At 39.4% G+C, this 15319-nt stretch overlaps 1 protein-coding gene across 1 annotated transcript in view; it reads left to right on the top strand.

The window, feature by feature from the left end:
* The first annotated feature begins 414 nt into the window (after positions 1–414).
* The window catches only part of LOC124554841 (ephrin-B1), a 555113-nt gene continuing 540208 nt past the window's right edge, over positions 415–15319 (top strand). The window contains exon 1 of the mRNA XM_047128503.1: positions 415–584. Coding sequence (XP_046984459.1) covers positions 466–584 — 119 coding nt within the window. The 5' untranslated portion in view covers positions 415–465. The remainder of the gene's footprint in view (positions 585–15319) is intronic.

The following is a 15319-nucleotide window of genomic DNA, read 5'->3' as shown; positions in this document are numbered from 1 at the left end:
TTAAAAGAAGACCTAGTATATTTTCTGCAACTGGGAAGAAATCTACTTGAGCGCTGTTACGAGACAGGCCTACGTCCATTGGCTTTGCGGACCTGCGACGTCGTGTGTTGCGGGGAGTTGGTAGCTGCTGCTCGGTCGTCAGCCTTCGGTAAAACAGAAATAATTAGTTTTACGCTGCATGGAATTTGTACACAACTGTAGACATTCTATGTACGCAACAATAATTTGTATCGAGAGTGTCTCCGCGTTGGTTGTTGCTAACAATTGGAAGCAGACTGCCCGGCGATGACAGCGATGGTCTCTGGCGTCTGTCTCCCCACCACGCGCGCGGGAGGCTGGTCGCTAGTGCGCATGCGCGGCCATCACGCTGGCCGGCAGCAGTGGCGCTTTACGGCGCTTAGTGTGCTGGTGCTCCTGAGACGAGGATGTAGCCAATGTACAGTGCGTAAGGCTTTAGTGATCAGCATGCAGCCTGGGGCCGGCCTCACGCTTGTGCTCTTAGTGTCACTGGAAACTGTGCTTCTGTCCACCGTCAGTGACTGCACCAAATCCTTCCACGTGCACTGGAACACCACAAATCCAATGTAAGTGATGTGAAGACCACCATGTCAACCACGCTGTGAAGTGTTGTCCTCTCGTCACGTAGTTTTTACCGATTTTTAAGTCGTTCCTTCTTTTTAAAACTATCGTACCATATAGTGATTATCCAACTGTGTTGATTTTGTAGTCAGTAGCACGTGATGCGACAGCCAAAATCCGTACTCAGTTCGCACGTGTAAAACATGACAGGTTTCATTGACGAACGATGAAACCCGTCGAAGTTTGATCGCAGGCATGTCAAAACAACACACCAGAAGTATAACTGTGTGAAGATCATAACGAGAAAATGAAGAGGGAAGCAAGACGACGAACAGATATCAAAAAATAATGAGTGTCTAAGTGTATTTCAGGTATTACTGACTTTGGGACGTGATTGTCATGCGGGGATTTGAAATTTCAGTGAAATTCAGTTTTGAAGTCGTATCTTTCATGTCAGACTGGGAAATACCGTAGCAAGGATCTAGCGTTCTTTAACCTTTTGTAGTGTTCGGGAAAAAATGCAGGCTGTGTTGAAAAGGCTTCGGACTTGGCGAGCAGCACCAAAACTGCAGCGTTATGAACAACCCCTCGAACAACGTGATACATCTTTGGTGGACCCGGACAGGTTCCGTAGAACGCATAGTGTGAAGGAAGATATGAGATCCCCCGGAGTACACCGTCCAGTCTTTGGCGTTGTTGCCGATACGGCTGCACGGGGGGAAAAAAGACAGGTAGAAACAAGGGGAGGGAGCCAGAGAAAGAGACGGAACATGAGGATCAGCTGAACAATGAACACAGTAGGTGGATGCGTGTATGTTTCCGCCCGATCACATTCACATGAAAAATTTCTGGGCATCGCTGCTGAAAAATAATTACATTGTTCAATTTGTTTTCGTCAGTTCCTTTAGTTTTGTGTAGAGCTGTTTTATTTTTAAGGTAACGATGCTATTCCTTTAGTTTCAACAAAAATATAAATGTATATAAAAATAAATGAAACGTTTTCAGTTTTTTTTCTTTTTTAGTTTACCATGAGGTAGGTTTTGTTATAAAATCCATATAATGGACTGTTGTAGTGTAACGTTAGGGATTGTTTTGCGATTATATTTGCGTCTCAGATGGCAGGTTTTGCTTTGTTTTTGTTGTGTCGCCAGTAAAAATGAAGTTAGCCGAGGGATGCTGTGTGGTCTGGCTGTAGGCGCCGCGGAGCGTGGACACGTTGTTTAGCCCACTCCGTTGGCCGCCCTGCAGTTCTCCGTAGCTCAGTTTTTCTTCACGGAGACCGACCACGTAGAGTGCTTCAGCTTCTATCCACTACAGATTAAATGCTTTCCACCGAAAATACCTCAGTTCATGTTACATGCGATCACCTGACGAATTTTCTTTCCGGGTGACTGAATAACATTTGATTTTCCACTTTCTTTTGTATACTTTTTTGTGGAAGTAATATCTTTAGTGGATAAGCTTTATACAAATGATTTTTTCCCATACAGGGAATCGTGTGTAATATTAGTTTTTTTTATTTTTCTTTTTACTAGATTCAAATATTATCTGACAGTAAGTTACCTTGTAGAGAGTAGGTTCATGGGACTGATTGTTTTTAATACATGCTGATGGCTGATGTATGTAGATAGCTTGCGCCAAATGCAGACTGAGCGGCATTATCATAAAAACGGAAATATATAGTAGCCATACTTTAGTGTTCGTAGGAAATTAGCATTTCGAAGTACACCGAAACGTGCGGCCGTGTGAACAGCACCTCCCTTATGTGTCAACTCAGGGTACCGATGCTCTACCGGAAGCAGTTCCTGACATTAGGAATGCGCTCCGTGGAAGGCGATAAATCAGAAGCCGTGGGACACCGAAACCAGCGACCGGCGGCAACCAATGTTAACGCCCGCCCCAGCGTACGCCTGCCGTCCCATTGTTTGAAAATTAGCTGTGTGGAAGTTACGTCTGTGGTGTGCTCCTTTACTGCATAACGGACTTATCCATCCCAGCGTTAGGGAGAAATTGGTTTCCTGCCTACGAATGACATACACGGAGGGCATGCGATGAAAACTCCAAGCTTCCGTTTCGTGTACATCGTTAATAATAACGAACAAATCTCGGGAAATGATCAGGCACGTTGAAACCATGCCCAGGTATAACAAAACGGAAAATATGAAAATAAAAAACTAAAATCACAGAAGGTAGGAATCACGAATCATACCTGAAGGGAATTCTGTAAACAGGAGAAGAAGCATAGCGTACCTGGGGGGGAAAAAATGTCGACCAGTTTTTGTACCTGTCACTGGCGATGATGATATCAGGATGGCTTCCATTTTCACAGTTCAGAATGTATTAACATAGTAATTCAAAACAGCCTTTGTTTCTGACTGCAGCTTCTAAGGAGTCGCACTTAACGCAGGCGCACAGCTCGAAAATGTTGCGCTTAGTTCTTGAGACTGCATGAACTCAAAGTCAGTTCTACAATTATTACATTATTAATAGAAGTAAAACATGGAGCGTGCTAACCGTGAAAGGAAACGCCTCTGCCAGAATGAATTTGTCGCAGCTGTAAAGACGAAGAACAGGAGCAATATCGGGGCTATAGCTTTTTACGACAGCGCTCTGGTCTGTTACAGTTACTGCGTTCCGGTATTCGCAGCACATATAACGCTTCGTAAATCCCGTCTGCAAACGGCTAACACTCGGCTCTAACTGCGTATGCGAGTCGCGGTTTTTTTTTCCACTCCATGGATAAATGTAGAACGCACATGCAACGAGGAGCAGCAGCATCCTTTAGAAATTGTGGAAAATCTTAGTTTTTCTAGCAATCATGAACTTTTGCCATAGATAACAATAAATGTAGACGCTCGAAGCAACCTCAGCTATTGTAATTTTTTTAAAGAAAGTTCTATTCCTTTTTTTCGTTTTTTAACAAATTGTTGTTGTGTTAATGAGAAAACTGCTCTACAAAATTGTCGAAAACTATTTTATAGAAACAGTACTATTTCTTAAGAACGTCATCGTAGTTTCTATGAGAATCGAGTGAGCTTATAATTTTATATTGCTTACACGTGCGTGGAGGCCCTATCTATGAAATGATTTCGTTGTCTAAGGTCATAGTTCTTTTTCAGTATGTGCGCTAGGCACCTCTATTTAACTACAGCTTAATTTAACTGTTAGTTCGTTACAGTTTTTTTGCATGTATCTAGCAAAGAGCAGTTCATCCGAGAATATTTTATTGGCTTTTAAATTTCTGCATACTTTCCGGATATCAACAAAATCACATTCTGTCTCAACATCTGAGACTAATCACGGCTATACGGAAATAACTGATAAAACAAAAGCTTTGTCTTCTTTTTTTTAGCAGCTATTTATGAACATATACCGTTAAACTAGTTAATGTTACTGACATTTGTGTACGAATCCAAATGCCATCTTCGAACTAGTAGTTGCTCATTCAAATTTGAGATCCGCCCACCGAATCTTATTCTCTTTTCTTGGTACTAGGGCGGCAGATATTCTAAATTTTCAATGACCACTTCGAAAAATGGTGTCTTGATTTCTTCCAGTACAATATGAGATTATCAGTCCAGACACTTGTTTGTAATTGTTATTTTTTTAGATTCTTAAGAAATTCATTTTAGCATCTTACATTACGTTATAGGCCTCTAAATATTCATTTCATTTCTTGAGTTAGAAGTACGAAGATAATATGTTGCAGGAATTAAACATCTGACAAGTGCAAAAAGATTTCGTTTTCCTTACAATTTAATGAATACAGATAACCTACATGTTAGTTGCAAAAGCTCATCCGTTAAATAAGCAAAGAATACTCCGCTATGTGCCCAGAAAATAGTGCGATATCAGTACTTTGATTGTATGGAAGGCTGTTGTGTATTTGGGCGATCTTTCATTGTTGGAATTATGTGATGTGCCAATTGACGAATAAGGATCACCGCAAATCAGCTAATTATGGTATTAGAAGTGTTAAAGCGACTATTGGTTCTCTTAATAAAACATTTACAAAATTTCGCTGTATTGTATGGGACATAATATAGAAGATAGACAGAATATCAGCTGATACGTCCCAGTAGAACAGTTTCTCAGCATTTGATTACAAGAGCCACTGACCGCACTGAACGCAGATATGGAATAGTGACATAGTTCCATGAAGCATATTATTTTTTAAACAAGCAGAAACTTGTCATATCCGCACACTCAGTATTGCCGAAATTGAAAACTTCTATATGATACAAATTTCTAGCCAGTTGTAGGAATGTAAGAAAGATTGGAAGCCTGAATAGCAAGGTCTCTGTCTGACCATTTCGATTAATTTGTTCCGGCGTTACCTTAAATCACTCCAGAGGAATGTCGAAGAGCCGATTTTGGACCTCTACTTCTTAATTATTTGAATCCGTGTCCCGTACATGGGGGATGAAATCCCGTTGAAGAGTAACAACGAGAAACGAAGTTCTATGAAACATTTCATGAGAGCTTTTAAGTCACTGACGTAGCAAAATTGCTGAAGGTTTCACATGTATTATTTATTGTGAGGCGAAGTAACCATGCACAGAAACAATCATATTTTAGTGAAGTTATTATTTTGTGGATCAATAATTTAAATACAGTGTGTTGCAAGTGTTTTCTGCAGGACGTGCAGAGAGAATATGTGGTCAGTTAAAGCGACACTGTTCTGCAAAGTGGGAGAAAACAGTGTCTGCTGCACATAAGGTGAGACTGTACGCAGGGAATTGTGAAATGAATGCAGTGGAAGCGCAGAGAACAAGCCGGCTGTCATGTAATTTTAACCACGATGTGGGGCAATCACGGACTCAGCTTCCGCTGGTCGTGAAGTGAAAGCTGTACGTGAGTGCGCCGGCTCACCCAGCAAGCTAATTTCTGATTTGCCGCTCTTTCCATGCTAATTAAATATTGTCAGCCCATCTTATGACGCGGCCAGTGTTGGAGCGTTGTGCTGCCGAAGACAGATTACGCGCTACATTGTTTAAAACCACAATGGAACGTGCATTGCAGCCGTGGATCGTTCTATATAGCTGTACGAGGCGTGGCGATACTTTCGTAATCAATACAAAAGCTACCTTGCGTACTTCTGCGCAGCTGCCATTTTTCTTGAATAATAATACACGAAATTTACTGCATTTCTTCTTCTGCAATTCGTTGCAACACTCCTTCGATTATAAAGATTTGGAAAGACATTGGATGGAAATAATACATCTCCGTCGCGCTAACTAAAGTATATCTAATTTTTTAAAACACTCTCGGAAATATTCTTTCTATTTTTTGTGTCCACTGCTACCTTCGAGCAAAAAGTACATGGGAAACTAATAGTTGTCTCCAATTACCTGTTCTTATATTATCAACATTTAAAAGTGAAAAGAAGTAGTTCTCCGAAAGAAAACCGTCCGCTTGGAGCAAAGTATAAATGTTGATGAAGTATCAAATTACAAAAAGGACGATGACTGCGGTGATAACATAATTATGCATTTTAAACAATACCTGGCTTATGAAATGATTCATCTTCTCAGTCTTGGTCCACAGCATAAGATTCTTTTTTTTCAGTAACTGAGATTTAAAATATATAAAGTTTGATTTCAATTTAGTTACTTACTAGCATGAAGAAATTTTTTTAAAAAAAGTGTGGTATGATGATGTACTGAAGTGGTCGGGGTGTTAGAAAATGTTAAAATGAATGTAGAATACATTGTCTATGTGACCTGATGTCTTCAAAGACATATGATGCTGTTTACCTTACAAGGCAACTGAAGTGATGGTAAGAGTAAAATATTACTTGAAATTTTACAAACTCTTTTTGAGAAAGCGGATATTTCCTGTGTAAACACAGCTCAACCAAAAGTTACATCTGTTTTGGGTTACTTCATTTATTTTTTCTCGTTTTACAATCATTGAAAGCTTTGTTAGATGGAGTGTAGCTAAAACTGACCACAGAAGATAAAGGTGGATAGCGAATATTTTTCTAAACTGTTCGCCTCCACTCAAACGTTACGTTACGATCGCTTTTATCAGAAACAGGGATGTTATGATATGTGTTTTAACTGTAACATTCAGATAGTTGTGCCAATAATGAAAAATTACAATTTTATAATTTGACGCATAATTCCGACTCAGGGACCCCAAGTTGTAGACCATATTAAAAGTTTGCTCAAATATTGTATGTATCATGTACCTGAACAAACTGGCATATTCGTTATAAACTTCCCGGTATTTTCTTACGTCTGGAATATTATCCCTCGAAGGAAACTGAAAATGCGTTGATCAGCAGCTGGAATGGCTAAATTATGACGCGCCAGTGCGTTTGAAATTTGCTTCTTTGTTTACGTGTCTCGGAACAAGATGCGAACTCTTCAATTCGGCGTAATGAAGTAGCTCGCTATAGAACTGGCTGATTTAATTAAGAAGCTCTGTCAGTTAGATCCTGTACCGAAGCTAAAATTCATACGAACTGAAACAAAAGCACACAGCTCTTTGGAATTAAAGTTGTATACACGAATCTTGAGTTTCTAACAGAATTTTGACAGCATTGTAAATATATTCCCATTGGTGCTCCTGTAATAAGACGAGCGGCGTCTCGATGTCTTGGACAACATAGAGATAAAGCGAAATACTGTTCAAGGAAATCCAGTTTGTCATAGTTATGTCATTCGTTATTATTACTAAAGTGTCCATACAGTGGTAGACAACTGTAAATTGTCCGAGTTATCAGCTAAGAAATTGTGAGGCTGAAATCAAATGGCGTGAAAGAAAAAAAGCGCCACCGCAGAAAAATGTACATGCATTGAACATAGAACATTGAGACTTAACAAATATATAATAAAAATCCTACTTTATCTTGTGAAGAAAAGATGCACAAACCGCTCGATTTTGTATACGGTATGTATTCATCAGTTCAGACTTTTAAAAGCTTAGTTCCTGCCTACATAAAAGATTTTTAACTCTAAAAATCTCTATGCAAATGTGTCCGTGATGGTTCATCTCTAGTTAAAGCAAATTCTCAGTTAAAATTCTGATTAGTCATGCCTCCCAACGTGCTTCTCTATGAGGAAAAAATAGCGTTACTTCCAGTTGTACATAGGAGGAAAACAAAATTTAATCGTTTTTGTCATCAAGCTACTCATACGAACTCCAACATCATTAGAAATCTGTTGTCTCAATAATTAGCATATGATGTAAATATGTAAAACTACAACCAGTCACTTTTTTTAAAATAGTTATTTACTCATTCCATCAACCGGTTTTCGAACATTTTCAGGCACGTCATCAGATGGTTTTCCACAAGTTACATAGCATGATGCTGAGTCACGAGAGTCGCAACCAGCATCATGCTGGAAATAGCTATGTAACTTCTAGAAAAACCATCTGAAGATGAGCCTGAAAAGTTTCGAAAACCGGCTCATGGAATGAATAAATAACTATTTCAAAAAAGTTATTGGTGGCAGTTGTGTGTATTTACACTGAATAAACAGTCTCGGGTCCTAAAACATCCATAATAGATAAACTTAACTAGAATATGTATTTTCCATTTCTGTCTTAATGTATACTTGTGGCTCAGTACCAAAACTGTAGCCTAATTGTTTCATGTGCGCTGTAAACAGTTCGTTTACACCATTTTAATGCCTTCTTCTATCGTATCCGATTGAGAAATACCAAAATCTGCAAAGTCACTGGCAAAAATCTGGCGACTGTCACAGCTCCTGATATAATTGATGATTCTTAGCCGTAACTAATAGCAAAAAATAAGGACGACGGATTCTTCCACCGAAGTCTTCTGATTACTGACGTCGGCGATTAGCAAAATAAATTATATTTGATCGGTAGCTTTCTGTCCCGGAGTTTCTTTCATTTTCCTTTTTTAATAAATGAGAGATGTCGAGAAGTCATACTGCAAGGCTGCGACATGAAACGTTTCTTGCTCTTTAGGCACACTTACTTTTTTAAAAAGATCCAAACGAATTTTGGTGTGTGTAACACTGCTCTGTGAAAATCACTCCATTAGTTGTTTTTAAATTTTTGTTGTTGTTGATGTTAAAACTACACGACAAACGCAGATGCGCAATATTTTATTAGAATTACGTAAGATTGTAATCATTGATAATGCTACGGGATCGAAATTTTCCACGTAGTAATTCGGAAAAAAATTAAGGGAGTTTGGACAATACACATGTGACGTAAATAATTGTGCGATGCCGTGAAAAACGTTTCAAGCAGACCACTGAGCGAGTTATTTAGCCGTAACTAATTTCGGGGCCTAGGCTCATCTTCGTGCTAATTACAACATATTGCTCGTGTAAGGATAGTGGTCTTTCCATGAAATAATATAAAAAACCGAATGCATTCTTGCACTGTGTCGACGTGAAAGATGGAATGAAGTATTACTGTAAAGCTAATGTCATTTAACTGCGTCTAATCATTTTTGACGCTGAACTTATTTTGGAGCCATTACTAGTTTCAAGCTAATGAACGCTCGTATTATCTTTCCTTTCCATACGTCGTTAGCATATTGCTTGGTTGTCATTTAAATTTTTTGCTTATTTTAGAGACGAATTTATAGGAATGTGAAATTTCGAGCCGTAAAACATTTAAAATAATCTTTTAGAGAGCTCGTAAATAACAAAGCGAGTATTCTGAATAAGAAAGCATTTTTAATATTTTTTGTGGCTGAATCATTATTCTAACTAGCTTTTATTTGTCGCAAATAGTGACCCGGCGTTTTTAGTATTTAGTAGATGATTATACAACCACGTTTAGTAAAGGAGTTTTTGCGTACAGCCATCTGAAGAAGAGTCTGAAATAACTCGAAAAGCCGGCCGCGGTGGTCTAGCGGTTCTAGGCGCTCAGTCCGGAACCGCGCGGCTGCTGCAGTCGCAGGTTCGAATCCTGCCTCGGGCATGGATGTGTGTGATGTCGTTAGGTTTAAGTAGTTCTGAGTTCTAGGGGACTGATGACCACAGATGTTAAGTCCCATAGTGCTCAGAGCCATAACTCGAAAATTCAATAAGTCTGAGTTAGAAGTCAGTACAACAGGTACAAACATCTGTGACTTTGGAAAGGTTTAATGAAACTTCTGTGAACTGCAGTTGCGATCGTGGCTTTCAGACGTCAGAGGATGAAATAAAATTCCAGTTAGCGTTTTCTACGTTGCGATTCGGTTGCTTCGCTACTATGGAGCGTTTAAGCCATTCAAGGGCCGAGTGAAATGTATGCCAAGTGGGAGACACCCCCTACCTTTTTTCCTCGTTTCCCTCCAGAATACCTTACAAGCCTGGCAGCCGTAAGTAGTTCTCTCTGCGCTCTTAAATTCGGCTGCTCCATATCGCATGCTCCTCCTTAGCGGCGGGTCAACGGGCGTGCGTTTTCTCCTTGTTTACCGGTGCGTGCAATCGTTACGACTCATAACATCTCTTGCAGTCCTTTCTCCGCTACGTTTCTTGTCCTCCAGACTCTCACTCTCAATGGGACGTAACCACTAACAAGTTGGTCCGTGGAGCGAGCTCTTATATTACTTACTGTATTCAGCGTTTCGGGTGAGCGCTTGTTCCCCGGGCGGCCTGCTCTTACTTTCAGCCCCCTCCTGTCGTTTCTCTTAAAATGCAAGTCTTGTTGAATGTTCCTTGGAAATGAAAATTTTCAGTTTCACGACATCCATAGTCAGCTCGAAATGAATTTAAAAAAGGATTTCTTGACGGAACAGTCGCGTGTGCTGTGGACTTTATTATTTTTTTATAGAAGTATAGTCACTGACTTGCCTTCGTAAACTGAGATGAAAACTTTACTACAGTCACATGTAAAACAGTGAAAACTAGTTACTTCGTGTAGATCGAGCATTTACACGAGTCGCGCATGGCGAACAAAATAATATTCCGTGGAGACTAATTTTCCATTTTCGTTTTTTTTTATGCTCTTAAAAACATGTCATAAATTGGCAATATTTTCGTGTATTTAGAGGTTTCAAAACAATTTCGCCAGCGTTTGCGTCCGCCGGATACTTTTTTTATAAGCACATGTATGTTGTGGTTTCTTGAACTGCGTCTGCTTATTAATAATAAGACCTGTTCCCCTGAAATATTTTCAGTTAATATTATCCTGCTTTTACCCGAGCGCAACAAGTTACGATAACGATGTCAGAATTTCGTTCAACGACGGAGCTTGATTTTGCATTGACTGAGCGGAGGAAAGTCAGTTTTGGATGTGTTTCTTTTACGTTAAGTTTTGTATAAGTAACTAAGAACGACAATTCCGACGAATTTTTTGTGATTAGGTAGACCAATGAAATAGCACAAAATAATTAAAAGATCGATTTCACTGTACTCGATTCTTTAGACAAATAGATATGCGATTCTAAGAGAAAGTTAGAAACCAACACAAATGTAGAATCTGTACCATACAGCAAGAGAATGACTAAACCATGATACAGTTTTCTCGTCAGCTGTTATTAAGAAAAACATTCAGTTATTTTATCGAACGCTGTTTGTGTGAAGGAAAAATACTGGAACGTATGTTTTTATTTGGATACATATTCTGTCTCCGGTCATTAACAGATACACGCTTTTGGGCATATGTATTTCATTTTTTAGGGCGTTTCTTACCTTACTGCAACCTTAAGCAACCATTAAGTCAGTAACACAAATTACGCCTACGAACTGTTAAATACTAATGATCCTCAACGGTGTGCGTGTTGATCAAAACGTCTCATTCCCAGAATATAAGGAACATATGGCTCCAGTTATCGCTGCTTTTGATACGGAAGGCATCAAATCCTCGGCTCATTTTCGGTAAGTCCACTGCATTACGTTCCAATTTATGATCTCATTTTTCGGTAATAGCTTTTTCAAACAGAATTACAACTTTCAACTAAATTATAGGAGGGATAGAGTTTCCGGTGCTGTCGACATAGAGGTTTTTATAGAGTATTTACACAGAATCGAACTACCGGTGCATAAAAAATTATAGCGCAGAAGCTATCACTTGACTACATATTTTTTAAATTTTAATATAGTGCAAGACTAATAGGCTATATCTCAGAAAGTTGTAAAACCAGAGACACAAATTAACTGTTACCGTCAATATCATTTGTGGAAGAAGTCTGTTTGGCACTAGAATTTCTTTCGCAACTTCTAACACGTTTGCCTCTGACAAAATGTATAATGCCAAAAATGTTAGGTTTCTCCGCGTTTTGCACACTGTGTTGAACTGTATATTCCCTTAAAACGTGATGAGTAAGATATTCTCAGGTCGGAGAAGGTAAGAGTATAACAATAATAATTCGCATTATTCGTCAAGTAAAATTGTGCCAATCTTTTAAGGAAGATACTATTCTTGTGAGTGTATGCTTTTAAGAGATATTTCAGGAATTTACAATTATGCTTTTAATTGTAGATGGTATACGTACGCTGTCATATAATGCGGTTAAGAACATCGTTACTTTCAAAAAAAGATAGAGTGAACACATAAATGCCTACAACACTGTTTTTCTAAACCAGCAATCGCCACCCGCACTTATGGCACTGGGCGCCTATTCCATTACATTAAAAGTATACTTCACATATTACATAAGATAAGGAAGGGAAATCGAGTGGATTTATTTGAAGAACTTGAAAGTGTCATCAGTGACACAATACATGGTAACAAGTTATTCAATGACAGGTTAGAATGTAACAATGAAAATATATTTGATAGTTTCTTCATTGTAGAATGTTTGTTCTTGTAGTGTTAAAATTTATCCTATATCTGAAGGCAATCAGCTACTTCTTGAAAAAGAAAGAAAATAAAAAAATCTGTGTAAGCAAATAATGCAGTGAAAATCACATTTCGCCAACGTACGATGCTATAAATATGTTTGTACAAACATCTCTCTAGTCTTGACACGTAAGGTGTCCTTAAAGAATAAGAAGTATTTTGTTTTTCGGAAATAATTAGATTTTTCAGTGTTACACGCTCCAAAATAGTTGCATCAGATACTACATACTTATGCCAGTGGTTTTGCCATTCGCCGAAATACTTCTGGAAGTCGATCATTGGGATAGTTTTTAGGTCTCTCAGCGATGCTTTTTTAATCTCTTCTATGCTTGTAAAACGATGACTCTTTAGAGTTTTCTTTATTTCTGGGAACAGAAAAAAGTTACTAGGCGTCAGTTGTGGCGAATATGTGGTTGGGTCATCATTGCAGAATTGTTTTTGGCCAAAAAATCACGAATAAGCAACATATTGTGAGCAAGTTCGTTGTCGTGGTTCAAGAGCCATGAGTAATTTCGCCGCCTATCCAGGCGTTTTTTTCCGATTTCTTCACGCATACGGCGCTGAACATGTAATTAGTACTCTTTAGTAGATCATTCGACGTTGTGGCAAACACTCATGCTGTACTCTGCCGGTAAAATTTAGGAACAAAATGAGCGTAACCTTCGTGCATTTGATCGCACGTGTCGATATTTTTGGTTTTGGAGATACAGAATACTTCCACTGGGGCAATTGAGCCGTAAGTTTCGACGTCTTATCCATAAACATATGTTTGATAATCTGTTATGACAGAATACGTTCCACTAGTTGTAGATCAGGGGTAGTCAGCCTTTTTTACCAACCGCTCACTTTGTAGCTCTAGTAGTAGTAAATTTTCTAACCGCCACCCGGTTCCACATTAATGGTGAGTTGTAAAGTAGGGAAGTAACCTTATAAGATTTATCAACAAGTTAAAGCATATAATAGAAAATTTCACACCAAATACTGTGTGTCAATTTTTTTAAAATCCTAATTAAAATATTTTTTTAAACCCATACCGCCTACAATACACCATGAAAGCTGGAAAGCCCTATAGTGGGAGACTGGGGCCAGCCAAGTTGACTGCCACTGTTCTAGATCGTTGTTCTAGCAACTCCTGAGCAGCTTACATTCGCTGCTGCTTGGTTCGAAATTCAACAATTTGAAACAAACTTCGCCGTCACACGTTTCATACGCAAAACAGCCGAAACACTCGTGGAATGAGCAAAGTGTTACGCCAACATCATCTGCGAAATCTCAAATAGTGATTCGGCGATCGTTAACAATGATGTTTCTCCCTTTTACCACAGATTCATCTGTCGATAAAGTAGTTGGGCAATCTGATGATGAAATAGTTTGTCATCCAGGGCTCTAGTCGTCTTCAACGTCGTTACGATCTTCTTCGATATGCGTGTATTTGTCATAAACCATTTTTTTTTTACAGATAGCATACTCACCAAAAGCTATATTTAATATTTATAAAACTTTGCTACTTATTGATCAGTTCCTATGCCAAAATTTAATACAACATTTCTGATCCATGTTTATACAAAGTAAATAATCACAAATATTACGAAAACAGATGACAGACTAAATATCTGACATAGCTAGCTAGCACTGTACGTATACTTTTCAGACACATTTACCAACACAACAAAGAAAAACTAGTTCAGATCGGACTAATACAACCCGCAAAATGACGTAATTTCCGTTAGTTGTTGAACAAAACTCGTGAACTATCAAAAACTAAGAAAGGGTGAAATGACGGTGTTTTGCGCTTGCTCGAGTGCGCCACCACCTCTGAGTAAAAGTACTCTTGTGATTATTTAAATAACACAGCCCCATTAGTGGCGCTCACTAACATAATTAATATTTCTGGACAGGGACAACCTCACTGGCACCCCCAGGTGTGCACTTCTCAACATTGTATAATTAACCGTTAACGTACAAATTACAGGCTCCTGATGATGATGACGTTATACTGTCGAAACGCTTCGGGCAATAAATATTGTGTAGAATAAACGTGACTGAAGTTTTTTTTTTTTTTTTTTTTTTTTTTTTTTTTTTTTTTAAATCTTCGGTATTGTATACAGTTGAATCCAGTTGATGTGACAGTATCTTTCTCGGTACATTCTATTGCGAGCCTCCTACAGGCAGACAATTAGCTCTATTTGGTTAAAGAGAGGAACAAGGGTAGGGGGGAAAGACTAACGTATAAGGCATTCATAAGGAGAAAATTTAGGAATATGTAAACAGGAACTGTCGCACCGTCAGACGCACTCTGCTCCTCCTGGACGCGATTCTGTTTTCTTACTGCGCCCCCCGGTTGGGTTAATTCTTATCTCTGTGGGTGCCTCGGCTATTTTAGATAACAGGAAGTCAGTCCCTGCACACGGTAGCAGAACGGCCAGAGCTGGAGAATTTCTAGAATTCCTACCGACGATAAAAAGGGCTATCAAAAGTAGCGCCGCGTCAGCTGGGGCGAAAGTGAAGAACGGTACGCGGGCTGGCTGGTATCAGAGTGATTTCCCAGAATTAGCAGCGGCCGGTTTAAAACGTCAGCGCGAGGGGTCTGACCGTGATGACCGCCGTAGCGAGAATCGAAGGGCGGCCGCCGGTTAGCGTGGGCGGAGCGGGTCGACCGCTGCGCCTTCCTCCAGGTCGTTATCAGCAGGTGCTGGCTGGCGCTCCTCTTCCGTAAAACTTCCATCCCAAATCTGACAGCCGCTTTTACCAACGCAGAAATAAAAACAATTCGCAACAGTGTTCCGCGTGATATGTGTCATTTGGAGGGGGGGAAAAAAGTCTTGCCTGTCTTTCTCTGAGACCAAATGTGACTTTCTCACTTTTTTTCTCGCCTGTTCTGCCTACTGCATTTCAGGTATCTCCAGCGGCTTCGACGGAAACGGGGTGGAATACACATTATTGTGTGCTTCCGGCATGTCGAACAAGCCCACCTCCCTAG

The sequence above is a fragment of the Schistocerca americana genome, chromosome X (assembly GCF_021461395.2).
Source record: "Schistocerca americana isolate TAMUIC-IGC-003095 chromosome X, iqSchAmer2.1, whole genome shotgun sequence".
Taxonomy (NCBI): domain Eukaryota; kingdom Metazoa; phylum Arthropoda; class Insecta; order Orthoptera; family Acrididae; genus Schistocerca; species Schistocerca americana.
The sequence above is the reverse complement of the archived record's forward strand: the minus strand, read 5'-3'. Positions and strand labels throughout refer to the sequence as shown.